The 21,018-nt window shown below is 43.7% G+C and overlaps 1 protein-coding gene and 1 long non-coding RNA gene across 2 annotated transcripts in view; one reads left to right on the top strand and one right to left on the bottom strand.

Annotated features, from left to right (window-relative positions):
* LOC119134443 overlaps positions 1-21,018 on the top strand; it is a 36,920-nt gene that overhangs the window by 4,842 nt on the left and 11,060 nt on the right. The window contains exons 2-4 of the long non-coding RNA XR_005100337.1: positions 1,692-1,843; positions 2,236-2,431; positions 2,819-2,936. This is a non-coding gene — a long non-coding RNA (uncharacterized LOC119134443). The remainder of the gene's footprint in view (positions 1-1,691; positions 1,844-2,235; positions 2,432-2,818; positions 2,937-21,018) is intronic.
* Positions 12-19,344, bottom strand: crtac1b (cartilage acidic protein 1b). Its single transcript, XM_037271059.1, has 15 exons — positions 19,194-19,344; positions 15,431-15,618; positions 14,634-14,830; positions 13,910-14,046; positions 8,699-8,855; positions 6,968-7,102; positions 6,557-6,699; positions 4,295-4,431; positions 2,839-2,921; positions 2,562-2,662; positions 2,232-2,400; positions 1,250-1,395; positions 1,097-1,139; positions 854-997; positions 12-579 (listed from the first exon to the last, which is right to left on the bottom strand). The coding sequence occupies exons 2-15, from the start codon at positions 15,610-15,612 to the stop codon at positions 452-454; spliced, it is 1,902 nt and encodes a 633-aa protein (XP_037126954.1). The 5' UTR covers positions 15,613-15,618; positions 19,194-19,344; the 3' UTR covers positions 12-451.

Here is a 21,018-nt window from a genome sequence, read left to right on the forward strand (position 1 = left end):
ACACACACACACACACACACACACACACACACACACACACAAACTTGTAGCTTGGAGACCTGGTGTTCCTCAGCATCCCAGTAGGCCCAAATGGAGAAAGAGAGCGGCATTGTGCACATACAGACGGCGGCCTCAGCGTGTCCCTTAAGATTGCAGCCGGTGGTGCCGGTGGCTTCGGTACAGTGGTTTGGACTCGCTGTAGCCACCACTTATTGACTTGGACTCAGCTCAAATCCCATTTAGATAAATGCCAGGTGATGACAAGAGGGCCGTGCGGCTCTAAGGCAGTTAGTTCTAGCATGCGCCCTGTAAGGTCCAGTCCAGCCCCAAAAGTAATGCATGGTGGAAAACACGACTGATATCACAGATCCATAGAGCTTGTTGTACGATAAAGAGGAGGAGGATTTCAACAGTTTCTGTACATCCTTGTTAAAGCGGAGAAAGGGGGCGCCTACAGTAGTCCACTCTGGAGATGGTTCAAGATGAGACAAAGCACACCGATAGATGATAGCCAGAGAGAAATGGCCGACCGGGTACGTTGTGCAGAGGACCGCGTCTTCCCAAAGTAAGCCACCTGGGCTGCAGAGAGAGAAGAAATTGAATTGTGAACCAATTAAAGTATTGATACTTCATTTATTTATTGTCTTATGCAATTAGAAACTACATTTGTCACATAAAACATACAGCGGATACCCAGAAAGAATGAAATTCGTTTGTGCGTTTCGGCAACATAGACTCTCCACGCTTTGCTTTTTAAGCCAATGTATGTTGGGACAGCTTGTGAGTTTCAAATTTCGACACGTAACAAAAACTTGGAAACGTGGCTTAAGTCGAATATGCCTGGGTCACTCACCCACACATGCAGACCCATCATCGTTGGGCTCAAAGCCCTGGGTGCATCTTCTTTTGGCACGGCATTTAAAGCTGCCATAGGTGTTGGTGCACACGGGGCGGTCAGAGGGGCACACAGAGGGGAACTGGGTACATTCATCTTTATCTGAGGAAGAGGAGCAGGTGGCAAAGGAGAAGGGAAAGACGCTGCTTTTGATGATTCGGACGCATGACTAACACAACCAGATGAAAATTTTGAACTTACCAATGCACCGTCCATTTTCGTTCAAAGCAAAGCCAGGACCGCACTGCAAGAGAAACTCAAATGTTACCCCAGGGCTTTGAAAAAAAAGCACTGGAATGTGTTTTTATGCTGCAACGGTGCGGGGGTTGATGTGACCACGGAGGACCACTGTACCTCTATTTCCACAGTAGGGGTGACCTCATCATCATCTTTCGGATAGTGGATCTCCAGCACGGAGTTGATCTCTGACGGTTCCAAGGGTCGAGCAACTGAGACTCCATCTGGCCAGTACACTTCCACATTTGTGGCCATGTCCTTACCTTTTATGGACAAGCACAGAGCATATGTTAATCTTATTGTCCTTAAGTGGAACGAGATGCTATATAGATCACATTTGATAATGGGTATGATTTCAAATTAAATTAAGATTTTTGTTTGAATTACAACTGACTGGAACTGAATTAATTATTTAGCAATCTAGCCAACATGCGTGCCTAAAAATATTTCATCTTTACTTCTTCCCTGACTGATGCCTTTAGCAAGTGTGCAGTCAAGTCTTGTGAGGTCAGCATGGTGCCAATTAACTTGACTTTTGTGCTCTGTGTGTGTATTTTAGGTCTTACAGCGGAGGCCTTGGAGAAACGGATCTGGCCTTGGGTGGGCCGAACTGGCCGCCAGTTTGTCACAAAACAGGCTAACTTCCAGCACCTGCCCAAAAACCGTCGACGAGATACCTCCCCCTCCCCCAGGTGTCCAATCACGCCGGAGGTAACAGCCTGATGCTTTACACATTATATGTTGTACTTTCCGACTCTGCTTATTCTATTTCTCGCCATCTGCGCGCCATCAGTAGCTATGTCATCCGTTTTAATAATCAACTGATTGTTTCCTGTAAAGTTCTGTGTTTACATTTCTCTTCGCTGTTAATCAGACAGCGGGGAGCTTTATAGCCTATTAATTATTCTCAGTTGCCACAAGAGTAGAAACAAAGTACATAGTCAGAAGTGATTGGACACCAATATGGTGAAAAGTTCAGCTTCTGTCTAGACAAACATTTGTCAGGTGACTGTGGTTGGGCCGGCACCAATTTTTGCTCTTCCGAGCAAATATTCTATATCCTCATCACCACTAAGATTATTTTGGTTTGTTTTCTTACCAAGGCCGAAGTGTGCAACAGGCTCCATCTCGCAGAGGTACCCCGACCCGCCATCGATGATCCGTGTATGTGGTCCACTCCTTCTGGTGTACACCACCACTTTAGCTCCTCTGGCAAAAGCACCAAACTTGGTCCGGGGAATCACACGCAGCCATGAGTTTGTGGGTCCCTTTAGGATGCACACCCATAAGGAGAATTAGGTGAGGCTTTATGTGTGCATGTGTGTATTTGTCTTCTTCAAGCTTTTCTCAATGAAGTTGAATATATATTCCAGAATGAGGTATTTTTTAATGACTGACTTGACAATAGATGGTAAGGTTTAACACTCACCAGGTTGACTTTGTAGATAGAAAGTGGTTGAGCTGCACTTTCACCATGAGACACCAGCAGCTCCAGGCGACCGTCTCCATCCAAATCAGTGGCTACAGCTCCTGGAGAAACATCAGCATAACAACAGAGAATGAATGGAAAAATTCACAGCGCTGGCTACCATGAGGAAATCACTAGTGGACTTTTAGTGTCCTCTGGTGGCAGATGAAAGAACAGCCGCTGCTGCTTCATTGTAACTCCATCATCTTGGGTTGCAGGACATTTGTTCCAAACTCACCAGTTCCTCGTCCCTCTGGCTCGGAAGCTTCGCCTACATTCAGCTCCTCTATCTGGGGGTCTCCATGCTCTCTCCTGCTCACCCTGCCCATGAGATAAGTAAGCATTTTGTTACTCAGAACACTGTCAGACTGCTGTCACATAACCACTGACCACAACTATTGAGGCACCTTATAGGCTGCAGTTAAGGACACGCCAATATTATTTTTTTCAGATCGAGAACTTAGATGCTGATAAATAAATACATGATGTCAGTGCATGTTATAATTGTGATTAAAATGTTTTATTTGAATGAAATAGTGTTTTAAACATGAAACTAAATTTAACATTTTCATCATTCGTTTTGCATAAGCATATTTTTGTCACTTAAAATTGTTGTCATTCGGGTGGCATGGCTCCTACCCGGAACGTCATGTCAAGCTAATGAAATGGTATCAATTTCATAGTATCGGAGCATTTTTACAAGCCGAGTACAGTCGTATAATATCGGCCTATCTTTAGTTGCTGTGGTGTCATGCTGCATTGCATCAACTCGATAAGCGGTTCTAAAAATAACGTCTCTGAATGAACAACTATACAATACACAGGTACAGTAACAGTACCAAAGTAACAAACTTGTTTTTTGTTTTGACGTTTCATTTGCACGACACAGCATTTCCATATGGAATGCATAACTTAATATGCAATAATGCTGAGCTAAATATTGACGGTCCTATCATAGATTAATTAGCACAATAGTGAGCTTGTTTTTTCATGGCCAGAGAGCAGAGTTAAATGAGTTGCTTCATCTTCATAACAAACGACGACAGAGCCAAGTGCTGTAGAGCGCTGACCCTGTGGAAACCATCACGGCATCCAAAAAGACAAATTCTCCCTCAGTGACCTGGCAAGCAGGCGTGTTTTGATCCAGAAAACCGCTGGGCCTGAAACTGATTATTGATATTCCACATATTTGGATTCATCCGCTAATAGCAACATTCATCAGATGTTTCATTCAAGCCCGCTTGGGCTTCTGCTAGAATGTAAGCTCTTAACCACTTGATATGCATCTTAAGATTGTGTGTAGAGGGCTGAGTTCATTAATATTATCTAGCGAGGAAGCCCAACCTAAAAGTGTCTTTAATGAAAGAGTCGCCCATGTGTGCAGGAGGTAGGATGACAGATAAGAATCCTTGGCTGCAAATTTGTACCTGCTTCAAATTGAACATGTTAAATATAGTCCACAATATTAGGTACACCTGCAGAATTGACAGGGGGGAAACAAATTCTGCTTTACAAAAGTAATGTTCAATTGAAAAAAGATTGTTTGCAGTCTTGAATTGCATTCAATCATTATAATTAATTTATTTGTCTTTAGATTTCGTGAAGCACTTTAAAGTCAGAATTCTGACTTTATTCTCAGAATATGCATCATGTAAGGACATGCTGTGATGTTTGCTGGGCGGACAAGAGTTTACCTAAAGAGTCTGTTGGCTGAAGGCCCCCTGTAAGCGATGTTGTTGAAGAAAACCTCCAGCTCATTGTCGTTGTCAAAGTCGGCAGCAATAACGGTGCGCACCGGGGAGGGCATAGAGAATTTCTGCGAGGCGATGTCCTGGGAAGAAAGTACCATCGAACAGGACAGGAAATTAAAAGAACAATCTTACAACAGTGGCGTTTTTTTTCCTTTATAGCAAATTTGCAGCTTTTAAAGAGTTTGCTGCCATATCAGCTTTATGGCTTTGATCCTACAATGTCAATTATTTGAAATGGAAGTGTGCACTCAGCTTATTTCATAACCTTGAGCCCGCAAGGTTATTTTGCTCAGCAGACATTAATAATCTAGGTCTAGGCCTTGACTCAAACAGTAATCTGTCAAATGATCACTCCCTCACTGTAAAGATTATTTTTAGGTGGACGGGTTGTCGTCAGAGAAGTAAACTGTGTCTCTCCCCCCCAAAAAATAAATAAACCACAAAAAACTCATCAGTGTTTTTGGACGTGAAAGTAACAGATGTCTTCCTGCTTCACTGATGCAGTGATAAGTCGGGAAAGAATTATAGAGCAGCCCTTCACTACCTTCAGTATTTACACCGTGTTTTAATTATAAGGCTCATAAAGCTGCCCGGGGGGGTTGACCTTCTTGCTTTTTAAGGTGAAGGAGAGGCAATGGCCGACGGAGGCCATGAAGTGGGGGGGATTTGGGCATTCAAGTAGATGGATGATGGATGACAAAGAGCCACTTTATTATCTCAAATGCTCAGCAAGAAAGATTTGCAAGGAAGCTGTATGGATGATATGGCAAAGGAATATATGCATAGATTTTCAACTTGTTTCTGTCTAAGTGGAGATAAAATATCTGTTATTGTTTTTTTTTTTGTCATTTTGAAAACTATTGTTTTTTGTCATTTTGAAAACTAAGTGAACATGAATTTAGTGTTGCCCAAAAAATTTGATCTACCAAAGTTTAACAAGCATGGATATTTTGTACATTTTCACACAAGTCTAGGTAGCTAAAAACAGTTTTTGCTTTTTAGATTTAAAAAAAAAATCATGATTTAAAACTGCATTTTCCTCTTTGCTTGATATTTGCATGTGTTTGATTATCACAAACATAAGGGCGGAGGTACAGGTGTGTGTGTGTGTGTGTGTGTGTGTGTGTGTGTGTGTGTGTGTGTGTGTGTGTGTGTGTGTGTGTGTATCTGTGTGTGTTCAAACTATTACAAAGAAAAGCGCAGTAATAGATTTTAATTAAAGCCCAAACAGGGCTAATCTGCACTTTCCACTGCGGTGGCAAGCTGCTGTTTCAGCCCAATTTAATTAGCGGTTTACTGGAGTGATACAACAGCTTCATTATGCAAGCCAAAGGTCAGCACATCATGCAGGAATGTCAGAGCGGGTGGGAGCGAGCCATCTTAAATTTGTTGTGGGCTATGATTTAACAAGCTTTGTCCGAGGAAGGAAAAAAAATTAAAATCAAAAGGCAGCTCATCCAATTTGTCTTGTGTGTGTGTGTTTATGACAACATGTAGAAATGTGTGTGTTTGTGTCTTGTTGATGGGACTATCTTCAGGTTATGGGTCACACGTTAACCCCTTCTTTGACCCCCATTAAGATGTCTCCATTGACTTTTATCTCCTGTCGGCTGCCTCCGCCAATTGAAACAAACTGAAGCTCATCTCATTCAGCATCATCTCATGCATAGCCTACACACATAGCCGATCATCTCTGGAATGGTCAACTAGTCACACCCTCTGTCCGCATCGTAAAGATGCGTTCACTTGACATTGATTGCGGCGGAAGAACAAAAGCTTACATCAGCACCCGGATCGATTATTTGCTACGGTGACTGCATTTGATCACTACAAAACAATTACTCAGCATCCTTGAGTAGTAATTGTGAAAATATCAACACGCGCTTAAAAGTTGAATAACTTTGATATTCATACTAAATTATTTTGGAGGTTTTGTTTTATGTGTGTGGATTACACTAAAAATTGTTACCTAATATTTGGTATTTGACATCTCTAAACTGCTTGTATTCTATTGTTAAAACTGCTGGGAAAAAAATAAAAACACAATCATTAAAATAATGAAATCACCATATTCTTAACTCATTCATTGCCATTATTAACGGTTGTTGAAACCTTGACCTTTTAAAACCACGATAAATCGTCAAACGGATTATCGGCCCGTGCTTAAATGGAATACAGACGCATATGCAGAAAGTGAGCTCTCACCTTGAACCGCTGCTTACGGTTGTTAAGTTGCATGTAAAGACGATGAGGTCCATTCCAGTTGCCGTAAACGATGTCCGTCTTTCCGTCACGGTTGAAGTCTGCGAGGGCTACGCCCCTGCCATGCTGCATGGGGTCCTCCACCCCTAAGAAAAAACTTACACATTAATACAGTGCTATGAAAATGTCTTGAAACAGGATTACAAGAACTTCTATGTTCAAATATTACTTTTCAAGGCAACATCAGTTCACTCTACATTATTTGCATATTAATAGCATTTTGGATTTTCCAAAGAATGAGATCTAAGAGGGATTTTGACACCTTCATTTATTTATTTGCTGAAAAAAAAATCCCAACAGACAAGTTATTATTCCAAGTCAGTCAGAATCTTTAAACCGTTACTTTCTCCTTACCAGCCTGCTGCGCCACGTCAGTAAAAGTTCCATCTCCGTTGTTTCGGAAAAGGAAGTTGGGTCCGTACTCGTTGTCACAAAACACATCAGAGTAGCTTTGGCTCACGATGGGCCCGACGACCACCCCGCGGCCTCCTGCGCCGATAATTATAAGAGATGAAGAGAAAATAAACAGCAGCTCTTAAACGCTGATGAGTCCAAACATGCTGACTGTCGTTTGCCGCTTCAAGACGTATGCAAGAGCAGGGCGATATTTCCCCGTGACATTAGTGAGGTGACTGCCCTGCCATTTTGATACACAACTTTCCTAACTGCCCCCTCCCGAAAACAGTGTGATGAAAAACCCATCGTGTGTACTGTATATCATTCACAACTGTTTTGGCACGGCTCCTGCAGCCGGCTTTTGATGACATCTAGCTTGTAAAAATGTATACGAGATGAAGATTGATTTGTCAACACACCATCGCTGAAAACTTACTTGGATGAATTTTCAGGACTTTTCAATGACGGCCTAAAACGAAGCGCCGTTTAACTCCCGAGGGTGTCGCTTATCAAAGATAGAAATCACGGGCAAAATGGTCCACGTTGTCATTTATTGTGCTGTACTTTGCAACAATGCAAGTATCCATCACATTTTTTTTTTGTATGGTCCTGGCAGATGTGTTGTTTGTTCAAGTGAGAGGTGAGTTAGAGGTTCAGATATAAATAAATCATTTCAAGGGTAAGCGCTTCCTTTTATAAGGTGTGTATCGCAGCAGCATGCAGTTCTTTTTGGCCAAATTGAAAAACTAAGATACATAAAAAACACCTCTCTTTTTTTCTACATGGAAAAAAGCTTGTCAAATTTGCAAGCACATCACTTAAGAGCCACAATATTGATCACCGACAGACATTAAAGAAGCTGAGGACATTGAAGCTTCAACGAAATAGCTAAATCAACCAATGCACATAAAGTGTCTCAAGTTAAACAGTTTTACTGCATGTTGAGTTCTATGTTACAGTTAATCTTAAATTTCGTGGACTTTTTAAACGTCTTAATCATGAATTAGCTTTCTAGTAGACAAATAGTGCGATTGCTGTGCAGTGATGTTTACATTTCTCGTTACAATACAATTTATTTCTTGATTCTCATCCGCCTCAGTTGCTGCTGTTTCACTTTCTTTTTACTATTTTTATAGTCCAGAAATATTGTTTTATATTACCGAGAAATGCATTTGTAGCACAAACAAAAGCCTCCTTCTATAGACGCCTCCCTATCCTCCTTTGCTGTCTTTTGCAGAAAAATTCTAGATATATATTCTGCTTCCTGTTGTCCCAGCTGACATGTTTTATATGACTGACTGTTTGTAATTGGACCGGCTAAAGGAGTCCGACATAAAATACATCGTAGAGCTAAGATGCCAGCTGTGGTGATAGATGTTGTCTCAGCTCGTACGTGTCGCCCTTCCCCTCCCGTGACTTTGACTGGAGTAAACAGCTGACGTAGAGCCCACTGACATTCTCCTCCTCTTCCTTCTCCATGACAATTAATCACAACATCATAGTTCTTTTTTTTCTTCCCACCTGGCACCACTTCAACTCTTCCTTTCTTGATCCAATATTTTAGACAAGCACTCTGTACATATCTGTGTAAATCACACAATGGCCACTATAGTGCTGCATGATCCCAAAAGTTATTACACACACACAAACTTACATGCTAACACACACTCAAAACACACATTCACCCACCAGTGAACTTGTTGACTCCCGCCTGCTCGGCCACGTTCGAAAGAGCGATGACGCCTTGCGAAAGGTCACTCGCTGCCTCGTCCATTTCTATAAGCGCATGCGGGCCCACAGTGCCGCTGGCATAGTTTGCTATGTAGATGGCGTAACGGCCCGTGCCCTGCAGGGAAAAACATGTTTAAAGCAAGTGATATCAAAAATGATAGCACATAGATTGCTAGAACTAGCTTACAGAATTTTACTCAACAATCAATAACCCCATAAAAATATGACCTAGGCCTCATTTTTGGGTCCAAACCATTTGTCTGGGAAAGGTTACTCTTGAGGATTTATTGTCTGTCAGTAAATGTTCCATGCCAGCCCCCTATATACCAGCGACAAGGACAAAGTATTTTTGTGATATCATAGTGCTAAAAAAAACCTATTTCTTCAACATTTCACACCAAAAACAATTTCCTGTTTGTGCTCAACCTTAACAATTTTCATTTTTTTTCCCCCAGAGGAAAATAACCCAAACAAAAAGTTCATTGAAAGGCGAATATGTGTTACTTTTAACCCTCTATTATCTATTGAGCATGCAAGTGTGAGCTCAATAAAACCTTTAAAATCCACTTAAGTCACTTAACTCAATTTGATACAGCAAATTAAGACTCTTCCATGCTAAATGAAATAGAGTGAAACAATCCACCTATGTGATTTGCCTAAACAGACGATCAATACTTTAAAGTCTAACCTTTAATGTTTGATCCTATTTCTGTTGTTACCATATCCACGGTTACACCAAGAGCTACAATTGCGCCTCACACTAGACTTACAACTTTTATTCCATCCTTGTCTAACCCTAAATCAAAAGAAGAAAAAAACTAACATTTTTAATCAAACCCCTTTACCAGCTTGCTTGCATTTACCCCCTTCCCCTGCCACCCTTTGGAGATTAATTTCACACTCCATTATCAGTCAGAGCCCCTGCAGACACAAACGAAACCACACTAATAGACCACACTGTCAGGCAACAAAGACAGGGAACCAAGTGCAGCACGATCCTTTAATGGTGAGAGGGAAAACGGGGATGTAGAACGAGCAAGTAGTCAGGGCAGGCGGCGATCTGGAGCGTGGTCGAAGGTCAGGCAAGTAGTCAGGACAGGCGGCGATCTGGAGCGTGGTCGAAGGTCAAGGAAGCAGTTGGCTACAAAGTTTGGTCCGGGGACAAAAAGGCAGCAGTATCACGTGCAGGGTAATCAGACGAACTGACAACTACTGGCAGAACACAGAGAGGTTAAATAGGGAACCTAACGAGCTGTAGCAGGTGCTGGCAATTCCATGAGTCGGGCTAGGCTGGAAGTCAGGTGACGTGGGGACGTGACAGAACCCCCCCCCCAAGGGACGGCCCCCGACGTCCCAAAAGCAGAACCCCAAGACGGAGCAGGAGACCGGGCGGGAGGGGGGGAACCCAAGACGTGCGGCAGTCAATATTCCGAATCAGAACACGTCGACCAAGCCCCGTCATCAGGCGGCACTACCGCCCAGTCCACCTTCCCAGCCGCGGCGTCGGGAGACGCCGACCAGGGGGCCGGCGTGGGAACCGGACGGGTCCCTACCGGACGACTCCGAGCAGGAAGCCGGTCAGACCCCAATACCCCGCCCACCGGAGCAGAACCCGGCTGCGGACGTCGCAACGGCAGCGGAGTAAGGGCCCGGGCCATCCGCTGCGGCCGACGGCGAGACCGGACCCGCGGCGGCTGCCCACGGATTGGAGAAGCGGAGGGCCGAGAGGCAAGGGCGCGGGCTGGAGTCGAGTAGTGGTCCTGGGACAGGGACTCGCGACAGGTAGTGGGGGGCAAAAAAACCGACCCCACACGGATCCTTGCTTGGCGGGTGTCCTTGGGTCTCGTCGGGCAAGAGACCACCCAGTGACCCTCACCCCCGCAGTACAGGCAAAGCCCCTCTCTGATGCGCTGACTGCGTTTCCTCACAGAGAGAGAGGTGCGTCCGATCTCCATGGGTTCTGACCAGCTGGGCTGGGTGTGAGGAGCAATAAAGGCGCGCTGACTTACGTGGACAGGGTCCCTGGCGGACGACAGGTCCGGTGAAAAAACCGGTGCGCTCCATGACACCCGAGGTGTCGGGCTGATGTCACGGTGACGGGGGGGCGGAGCCGCTCTCCTCTCCTCGCGTCGCCTCGACTGGATCCGCCGGTCCACCCGTACTGCCAGGTCCATGGCCACTTCAAGGGTCTGTGGGCGCTCGCAGGACACCATCTCGTCCTTGATATAGTCCGCGAGTCCGTGGATGAAGGCACCGACGAGAGCCGGGGTGTTCCAGTCGCTACGACGCGCCACCGTCTGGAACCGGATGGCGTACTGGGCGACGGATCTGCTGCCTTGGCGCAGCGTGAGGAGCTCTGTGGAGGCGTCCTCCGAGGCGGAGCCCAGGTCAAATACGCGCAGGATCTCAGCGGCGAAGGCGTCAAACGACGAACAGGCGGGTCCCTGCCGCTCATATTCTGCCGTTCCCCACAGCCATGCCTCGCCCGTCAGGTGAGTCAGCACGAAACCCACCTTGGCTGGCTCCGTGGCAAATGTGACGGGCTGGAGGTCGAACAAGACACGGCAGTTCGTCAGAAAGGCCCGGACGTACTTGGGGTCACCGTCGAACCTTGCGAGGTTGCTGAGTCTGGGCTCAGGGACGTCCACGTACTGCCCGGGTGCCGAGGCAGGACGGGGCGTGGACATAACGGTGGGGCTAAGCGGCACGGACGTGGACAGAGATGGCACAAACCGATCTGCAGCAGCCAGAGGAGCCAAGTCTCTGTGATCCCTGAGAGCCTCTACCAGGTCCTGGTGGAGCTGGTGGTGCTGCTGCAGTTGCTGTTGCTGCTGCTGCAGTTGCTGTTGCTGCTGCTGCAGTTGCTGTTGCTGCTGCTGCAGTTGCTGTTGCTGCTGCTGCAGTTGCTGTTGCTGCAGCTGGAGCTGCTGTTGCTGCTGCTGAACGACCCTGGTTAACGCCGCCATCTCCTCTGTGGTCTTGCCGAGCTCCCACTCCGTGTGGGTCAAGCGGGCCGTGTCTAGGGAATCGTGCGCTGGTTGCATTTCTGGTCAGTTCGTTCTGTCAGGCAACAAAGACAGGGAACCAAGTGCAGCACGATCCTTTAATGGTGAGAGGGAAAACGGGGATGTAGAACGAGCAAGTAGTCAGGGCAGGCGGCGATCTGGAGCGTGGTCGAAGGTCAGGCAAGTAGTCAGGACAGGCGGCGATCTGGAGCGTGGTCGAAGGTCAAGGAAGCAGTTGGCTACAAAGTTTGGTCCGGGGACAAAAAGGCAGCAGTATCACGTGCAGGGTAATCAGACGAACTGACAACTACTGGCAGAACACAGAGAGGTTAAATAGGGAACCTAACGAGCTGTAGCAGGTGCTGGCAATTCCATGAGTCGGGCTAGGCTGGAAGTCAGGTGACGTGGGGACGTGACACACACACTTGATTCCAATGAGTTTTCCCACCAGGCCGAAACGTATTTCAGTCAATGAGAACGCATGCGTATGAGAAAACACACTCACAGTTTTACCATTTGTGTCGAACCCATATGGTATTCGTGCAGGACATGAAAAGCAAATGACTCTGCTTGATGTAGTGATTTTTTATTTTTTTTTTAAATGTCATCAACTGTCACATTGCCGTCTGGTGAGGTGGGAGGCGCCCGCTACACTCTATCATGCACAAAGACACACACACATACACAGCGTGAAAAATGAGACTGAACTGCAATAAAAGACCTGAAGGCTCCCGGCAGTTACTTAACAAACCTAAAAGTCAATGATTTTTCAATAAGTCTTTGCCCAAGGCTAATTTCTGTCAGTGCAATTGCCAATGTGATGAGTGTGACATGCAGCGTTGCAAAGTGCATGTTGGGTGCTGGCATACGTATGGCTACTTTATCAGACTCACAAGGCAATAGCACTACAGTATATTGACTTAACCAGTTTTTAGTTGTGTAATCGGTCTATCTAGTATGTTTTACATATGAGAGGATTTTATTCTCTATAAAAGGTTTGAGCTAGTAGTTAGAGTGAAATGATTAGTAATAGTTCATCTTTAGGTTGACAATATATCAACAAATTGTGAATTCCCTTTAACAGCAGTTAAGGTTGGCTTAGTATTTGGTAAATTCAAGTTATTGTGCACTTTATAATTTGTATAAATAGAAAGTGGGAGCTTTATTACGTTTTGGAAATATCTATAATGGGATGCCAGAATTTGTAATTGGGTCAGCTGCAACTTGTTGCTAACCCAACATTTGTGACTGATTTTTGTTGGGAGTCTTACCTGCCTTGTGGAACTCCTAACTTTGGCCCAACAAAAAAAAATGAAAATTCTAATAATGCCTGACATTTTGCATGATAGCAACTTGACTACAAAAAACACTGAGGCAGTTAAATAGCTGGGCTATCTTATGATTTACACAAATTTGGAAAGCGATATAAAGCGAAGCTGTTTACTATACATCCTAAAATGTAAAGTGGTACCCAATAGTTTCTTTATGAGCAAACAAGAACACATGCATGCATCAGTCACCCACTACTCAACAATGCCACCTCTTTTGTTGTCTTGTTTGAATATAATTTAATGAATGCATGTTGCCCATCAGCCTCCTGGAACCGCCACAGAATAACACACACCACGTCTCTTTGGCTGGCTCTTAAAGCATTACGCCTTTATCCGTAGATATCTTTCCAATCGGCATGGCAGACGCACAACCCATCAGTGCTCAGTGAGATGGGACAGCGGGTTGGAAGGAAGAAAAAAAAAACTATTGCAAACCCAACTGTCCTTTCTTGGCTATTAGCTTCTTATCCCTAGATTGCAAGTCAACCCGCGATAAGAGACAAAGAAGAAGTCCGTCAGAGAAAGTAAAAGAGGCGGAAAAGAAATGAAAAAGGGTTGAAATGGAAAAATGGAGGAAATGATAGTGGGCAAAGAGCAGTCATCACTCATCCCCTCGTATGATGTTCTATAAAACAAACGAGCCCCGGCCTCTGTAATTACACTGCTTGGCAATGGACAGAGGAAAGAAAATGGCCCAACATTCTCCCCAAATGAAGTGTCATAGCACAAGCTGAGGAGGGCGGCACAGGCAGGGCATGAATTATCGCTGGTAAACAACCAACCGCAACCATGCATGTACACAGACGGCGTCAATGTAATTTGCTGTTGTTTACCTTTCTGTCCACACAGGCCACTGAGCGTCCAGCCATACGATTAGCCACGTCCCTGTGTTCGTTAATGTCATCGTTCAGCAGATCCTCAAATCGGCCATTTCGGAACTTGAACAGTTTGTCGGTATATGTGGCACGTCCTGAACGCAAATGCAAAGATTGTCAAAGTATAAAGTCGATAGCCAGCCATGATTTTCAATCTGTCCTGCTTAACCGCACTAGCAACCTCACTGCGACACAAAACATCTGTCCAATATCAATTCAAACCTTGAATCTTAAAGCTGTGGAGCAGACTTGCTACCCCCTACTCCACATCTCAATCTTTTCCAAGTAAGTTTGGGCACAGTCCAATGTTTTTTTTATTTTTCATCGACATCAATTTTCACATTTGTTATTCTCCTTGCTTCTCTTTTGTTGCAGTGAGTGGTTAAAATTACCTTTCAAAATACAATTGATATGCGTAAGTAAACTGCAGAAGTTCAGAAATATTGACTTTTTGCACAGTGTGATTTGTTTTCCGATATGGGTCTTTAAAAGTTAGAAAATGCTTACTGTTTTTTTTAGTATACAATAGAAACATGCAACAATAAAGGCATTGTTAAAAAGCTGAAGCAAGCATGCTGTAGGTCTTTAACAGACAAATCAGCAAAACCTTTTCTGACACATGTTTGGAACTACTTCTGGAAGGCTATTTTTTCTAATTCGGCTGTTTAAAAAGTAATTTTACCAGAAAAGGCGTTATTGGTGTTGAGTACGTAAATCTCCTCGCGGCCGTCACCGTCAATGTCACAGGCTGTTACCCCGATAGCGTTGCCTTGACGGTCTCTCAGGGCGTAGAACGGGGAGCTACGATTGTCCACGGCGATGTTGATGAGTCTCCTTTTCTGCTTGTCGTACTTCAGCACCAGGTTAGGGCCGTTGTAGCTGCCAACATGGACGCAGTGAAATATATTACATTATACAGAAGTTTTGTTTTTCTTCTTTCAAAAGTCTATGAAAGCGTAAAGTATCAAACATTTGAGTAAAATTCAACTTTGCCACTGAAGGTCATTATGTCAATAGTGTCATATACTAAATGAAGGCTGTGATGATGTTCTTCTAATGTGATGCCCTCTCTCAGAATAGCTGCTGAATGGGACATCTTTTGCAGAAAAGACATTTATGAGGCGCGGCCATTTGCATCCATCTATCTACAGCCTGTGAGGGATTCATCGCCGGTTCATTGGTTAGAAGCAAGCTTGCCAAAGCATCTCCATCAGAGGCGCTCTGTCCAATCTCATCCATTATCATCACATGAGTGAGCGCCAAGTCTTTTTAAGTCTTTTGCCTTTGTCTTCAACCTTTAGCTCAGAAAATGAACTGCACCTCCAATCCACACTTGGATAGCTATCACTCACAAGTTCAATCATCTGTTCAAATTTGTGTAATGGACGAAATTAAACAATATTGGCGCCACTGTGAGAGAAGCATTAAGGCTGGAATCGTTTCACAAAGCACCTCACTAATTTTCACCGACTCACTTACCCTGCAACAAACACCTCCAGGTCCCCGTCCCCGTCCACATCGGTAACAGCCACGCCGTAGTTGAGCTGGGTGGGGTTGTTGTCGTAGTCAGGAGGAAGTATGGCCTTGGTTATGGCTGAGAACATTGGCTCTGAACGCTGGGTCGAGCAAAGTGCAGGCAGGAATGCGACTAACCACAACATCGTGACCTGACGAGAGGAGTATTGGACAGATAGAATTAACAGGATAACTCTATGTACATAGATTGTCGATTGACATTTTGTGGAATGTTCATCCTGAAAAAAAGCCATCGTGTATCATGACAAAAAGGTAATATCTAGTATCAATCCTCACAAGGAAATCTCTAAAAGGCTTGGTCTGAACGTTCACTGCAACAAGGTTTAAGATTTATGTCAATGCGCCCAACCATACCAAAAATCCTACTGGCACTGCCCGTTAGCATGCTACCTTAGAAGAGCTGTTCAAATAAACAACTGTAGCTTATGTTAGAGGTGTCTGCACATTGACTTATATTGTCGTAGGATTGTGACATCAAGTCTGATGGTAGCCTAAGACGTTTGCACAGTGCTGTGTGAAATGTGATAGTAAAAAAATAAAACAAGACTGTAGAAGGCACACTCATGACTCAGTGTCAATTTGCTAACTGCTTATGTCAGTGTAGTGCGCAACATCTCACAGCTATTGAGCCGTAATGTTCACTTCTCCCACTCTGTGCTCGTTTACGTCAACTTGTATTGGAGCTACAAACTTCCTTCCTCTAAAATGACTTACGCCAATCTCTATGTGCTCATTATGAACGACAACATATTTCTCGGAGCGCTTCAAGCAAATGAGAATCGCACAATAACACTAAATCGTGTGTTTCCAAACGACAACACGCGGGCTGTGTTGCTAATTCTCCAAATCTATTATTGTGAGTCAAGCGGCGGCACATTTTTGGCCAAGCTTTTTGCTGCGCTCAGACATAAAGATGAAGATATAGGGCTGCACTCAGCCGCATTCTGCAGACTTAGAAAGTGAACAACCCATCACGTGAAGACAGCCTGAGGAATTGCAGGACAGAAAATCCATACGGGGAGCAGCGTTTCAGCCCAAGGCCAAGTGGGAACACAGAAAACTGATGTGACCCGACACAACAGACCTTAGGTGTTGTTTCCCAAGGGAGTCTGGCCACTTCTAAATTGGGAAGTCCTTGTGGGATAATAGGACAACAGCAAGGAGTCTTATTAGTGGTCACTAGATAAAAGGTGAGCAAGGAGGACTTGATCCAATTGGCTTGTAAAGTTCAGGCAGGTAAAAAGAAAATGTAAAAAGTTGGGAGAGGTGACAAACATCCCTGAGGGGAAGACTGGAAAGCAGAAGGTCACCTCCTTAAAGTTAAAATAAAACACACATCAGCAGTGCGGCAAACACACACACTAAGTGGCGTTTACAAGCTGACAACTTGATTTGCCCGGCCTGCGGATTTATGCAGGCAGCCTTCGTCATCGCTCCATGGCCGCTTTACTGCTCCAGCTTCTTCCCTCGATGCTAGCATGCAGCATCCCCATGATTGATGCCGCTCTTTAACATCTCAACAATTCAATTTAAGATAAAAACCATATTGCGCTTTGAGTAATACTTTCAAAAGCCCATCGGCCGTGAAAGGAAGCACCTCCGTTGACAACCGCAGAAATATCGCAGGGGCCGACATTGCCCGGTCGTACTTATGCCTTGCTAATGGCTAATGTAGCCCGTAGCTGTTAGCAAGCTTATTAACAACAATGGAGGTTTCATATAAGGCAAATCTACCTCGAATAGACCAGAAAGTGATGACAAATGAGGGGAGGCAGTTACCAACAGGTTAGAGACAAGCTAATGCACTGCAGGAGCTAACTTTCTGGTTGACCCATTAAGAGTCTACGTTGAAAGTTTCAACTCTGCTCGGCATAGCTCATTTCTACTCTCTCAAGTTTTCCTCTTCAAAATAGTACTCCAGGAAACTGAAAACTATGCCACGTTGAACACGTCAGACAGAACGAAGCATGCTAGCAAAAAACAAAATGGAGGACAATCATGGTCTTCTGTCATTGTGTTTAGTTTTTGGCACAACAAAGAATTTTATTTGAAAAGAGACTGAGGGCAGTGGGAAGAACATGGATATGCTGCAGCAAAGCGGACTAACAGCATACGCTAATGTTAGCACGTGTGTTTGAGCGATTCCATTTCCGTCGATTTTAAATTTTCTAACTTGTCTTTCCTTTTCACTTTCTGGCAGTGTACCACAATGTGTGGTGGTTGTATATTACTTTAGATGCAAGAAAGGTTTTCACTTTGACCAAAGTCCAGCCTTAAAAAGTGGCCCCCATAATTTAGTCAATGTCCCAAACAAGGGAAAGTAAGTCCAAAGACAGATGAGGGTGTGAAACCACAGGGGACTGCATTGGTAAAACGGCAGTGTGATGCCTTTGCCCATCAAGGACGCTCAGCCTGCTTGCACAACACTAAATCTCAGTTTTTGAGGTGAAGTTAATGCAGGAATTTTTACTAAGTGCAAGAAGCCCTGGACAGTTATGTGCACTCAGTTGTTTTTCGGGGATATAATACGTGCTTAGCTGTTATCTTCCTCCCATTGTGTGCGAACAAGAAGCATCGTTTTTTTGTGTGTGTAAAACAGTCAAATAGCATGAAATAGCCTGGGGAAAATGTGTCGTCTCAGGCCCGAGAAATGTTTTCACTTTGGGTTATTTATACTGGCATTAAGAGGCCATTACGGCAGCGTGCAGCATCAGCATGTGCCTCGTGGAGCGTTCATGCTCAGCTCTCATCCTGATAACACTGCGACAAAGAGCCAGTGAAGATGTTCACTTTCAAAACACGCTCACAGAAATCTTGTCGCTGTGAAGGACACCCCCGCTGCAGAGCACGCACGCACACACACAAGGCTGGACTAGTCCCAGCAAATTACACTTAACTTTCATTCACAGTAATCAACAGTCACCATTAAACTTAAGCTGTTCTTTATCTATCAGGGACCGAAGTGGCCCTCCACCACTTCCAAACCAGCAGTTACACAACACTGACCGAGCAATTTCTTATTCTTTTTTCAAACATAATATATTGCCTGAGGGCAAATTTCATATTTATGATGTTTACATTTTATTTGAGACAACTTGCTGGATTGTCAGTAACAAATTACAGTTTACATCCATTGCACTTTTGATCATATTATTAAATTAATTATTACAATTATTTTAAAATATACTGGGAAAAAAACAAAAAGTAAACTTTACACGCAAAAAAAAGTTTAGTAAACTACAAACACAGTGAGCTACAAATGAAAATGTGTTACTGCGCATTTGCTCGGACTCATTGAGGATGAATAAATCCTGGTAACTTTTACATCCGCCCTGCGTGCCTTTCTAAATAACTGCATATGTCATATCATAATAATTAAAAAGTGTCATGACGTTTAAGTAGTTTGTAAAATCATTTTAAAAAATAGATGATAACATCTACAATATATTACTTAGACAAATAATATATCGATACTGAAATTGAAGAATCTATATTGTACAGCTGTATGTATTGTATGTATTATATTGCATTTCTGCCAGAAAGATTGCTCCATGAAAGCCATTCACCATATAAAAAGGTGCAGATTCTTTAAGTGATGCACGCGCATTTAAATACATAAACTTGTTGCATCTAGTTTGACTTGCATGTATCGGCACGCGCATCCTGCATTAAGTGAAAGGCAGCGGCAAGTGCATGAGGTACTCACGGATGAAGAGAGAGGGGGGAGGAAACTCCAATAAAAGCGCAGCAAGAGTCGCTATCCTCGGTTTATTCTCCTCTGGATTGCACTGTTATCACACGGGAGTCTTTTTTTTTTCTCACCACTTATTCCCCTTACTCAACTTCTGAAGGTTTTGCTTTATGAAATTTCTCCAGCGGCGATCGGAGCCAATTAGCGCCAAGCACGGTGAATATTTAAGTAGACAACCAATGAGGAGACGGATGTGATCTGGTGGGCGTGTCCTCAGGTATGCACTGTGACGTGCGAGGGGATCAGCTGGGAGGAGGACAATATATATGATGTTTGACTTCTACTCTTCACTTACACTCGATTTAGTTCATGTCACCATAAGAGTACACGTATCAATCACGTAAACCCGCATACAGTACAAACTATTTTTTTTCACATACTATTTTTCTTTTTTACTGTTCTTGCAGTTATTGACAATGCATTGACTATTGTCATGCATCAGTTTAGAGAAGCAATAACAACTGCATTCATGGCAAACAATTGGATCATTTTTCCCATGTTGTACTCTTATTAAGCAGTATGAGGGTCAAACTGTAAGAAACAGCACTCAGACACAATGGTTTGCAAAAGATGGAAAACAACAGAAAATGCATTATCATGAATTAGTTTGCCAATAGCATCCAAGTTCGACCTGGAATGCACTTATTATAAATATTTCACTGGACAGTTTACCACATAACCCAAATTTTCATAAATAGGTAGAGTCACAATTCCATTATAATATACATAAGTATGAACATTTTAATACTAAGAACGCAATGAAAAAGTAAGTATGGGGCTAGCTGAACATGTTTGTGCCATTGCTTAAACTAATTATTCATTGTGTGCCATTTGTAATCTCGAAATATGTATGTCACCGCCGTTGTAAAGCCAGTATCCTGGTAATTTTTTTACTAGATGTACATGGCCCACCTATTATAGATCCATGACAAACATTTGGGTCGCTGTCCATCAGTTCTGAATCACTATACGTATAAAATGCAATCAACATATTCTTCAAGGAATACCTTTGAAAATTGTCATCATTGTAAAAGCAAATTTGTGTATCAAGTCTTATTAGCTGGTGGTGTACCTAAATAAACTAGACTTTGGATTGTTTCTTTAGACTAGAGAGTGATAAATTACCCTGTGTTGTTTTTGTGCGATGCAGCGGTTTGAATCAAAAGGGGCAATAATCAAAAAATGAAAGATTCTACGGTGAGAGCATTTGGATTTACAGTTTCCAGTCGCCTTATTCTTATGTCACACTCCAGCGAGTCCAACCTGCAGTGAGCGCGTTTGTGTGTGCGTGTGTGACACACCAAGCTCCCTGGAAATGAGATGTTCACATCCCAAGGACGTTTCCCACCATAATTTAAAAGTGGCTGGCGCTGGAAGGCTTCAAACTGAAAGTGCTGAGGTCATAAAGCAGCGCTCCTCTGTCTCCACTGTTATTGTGTGAGATCTATTGGTCTAAATCCACAGGCAGGTGGCTGTGACTCATACAATGCAAACACCAAAATGTCAGTTTGATGTCACCGTGCCGCGATTGCAGCACGCTGCCTACAGGCTATAAAAGCAAGTTAAACACCAAAACTTGACAGAGCTTGTACTTGTTTTTTTTTCTCATCGTTATTTGTGGGTGTCAGGTCGCACAGTATACGGAATGTTTAGAAAGATGCATTAAACTCTGACACAATGCCGTGCATGATACCATCAGTTTAGCGGGAACTGTCAAAGTTATTGCGTATTTTCAGAAAAACCCAAACTCCCTCAACAGTGCAGTATGGTGGATTAGCAG

The sequence above is a fragment of the Syngnathus acus genome, chromosome 15 (assembly GCF_901709675.1).
Source record: "Syngnathus acus chromosome 15, fSynAcu1.2, whole genome shotgun sequence".
Classification (NCBI taxonomy): domain Eukaryota; kingdom Metazoa; phylum Chordata; class Actinopteri; order Syngnathiformes; family Syngnathidae; genus Syngnathus; species Syngnathus acus.

Bases quoted from the DNA above. Each gene is read 5' to 3' on its own strand.
- crtac1b (XM_037271059.1), bottom strand. From the start codon at position 15,612: ATGTTGTGGTTAGTCGCATTCCTGCCTGCACTTTGCTCGACCCAGCGT. The intron at 2,663-2,838 runs GTGAGTTTGGAA...ATGTTTCTCCAG, and splicing joins GCCAGAGGGACGAGGAACTG to GAGCTGTAGCCACTGATTTG. The intron at 580-853 runs GTGAGTGACCCA...CTCTCTCTGCAG, and splicing joins TGATGGGTCTGCATGTGTGG to CCCAGGTGGCTTACTTTGGG.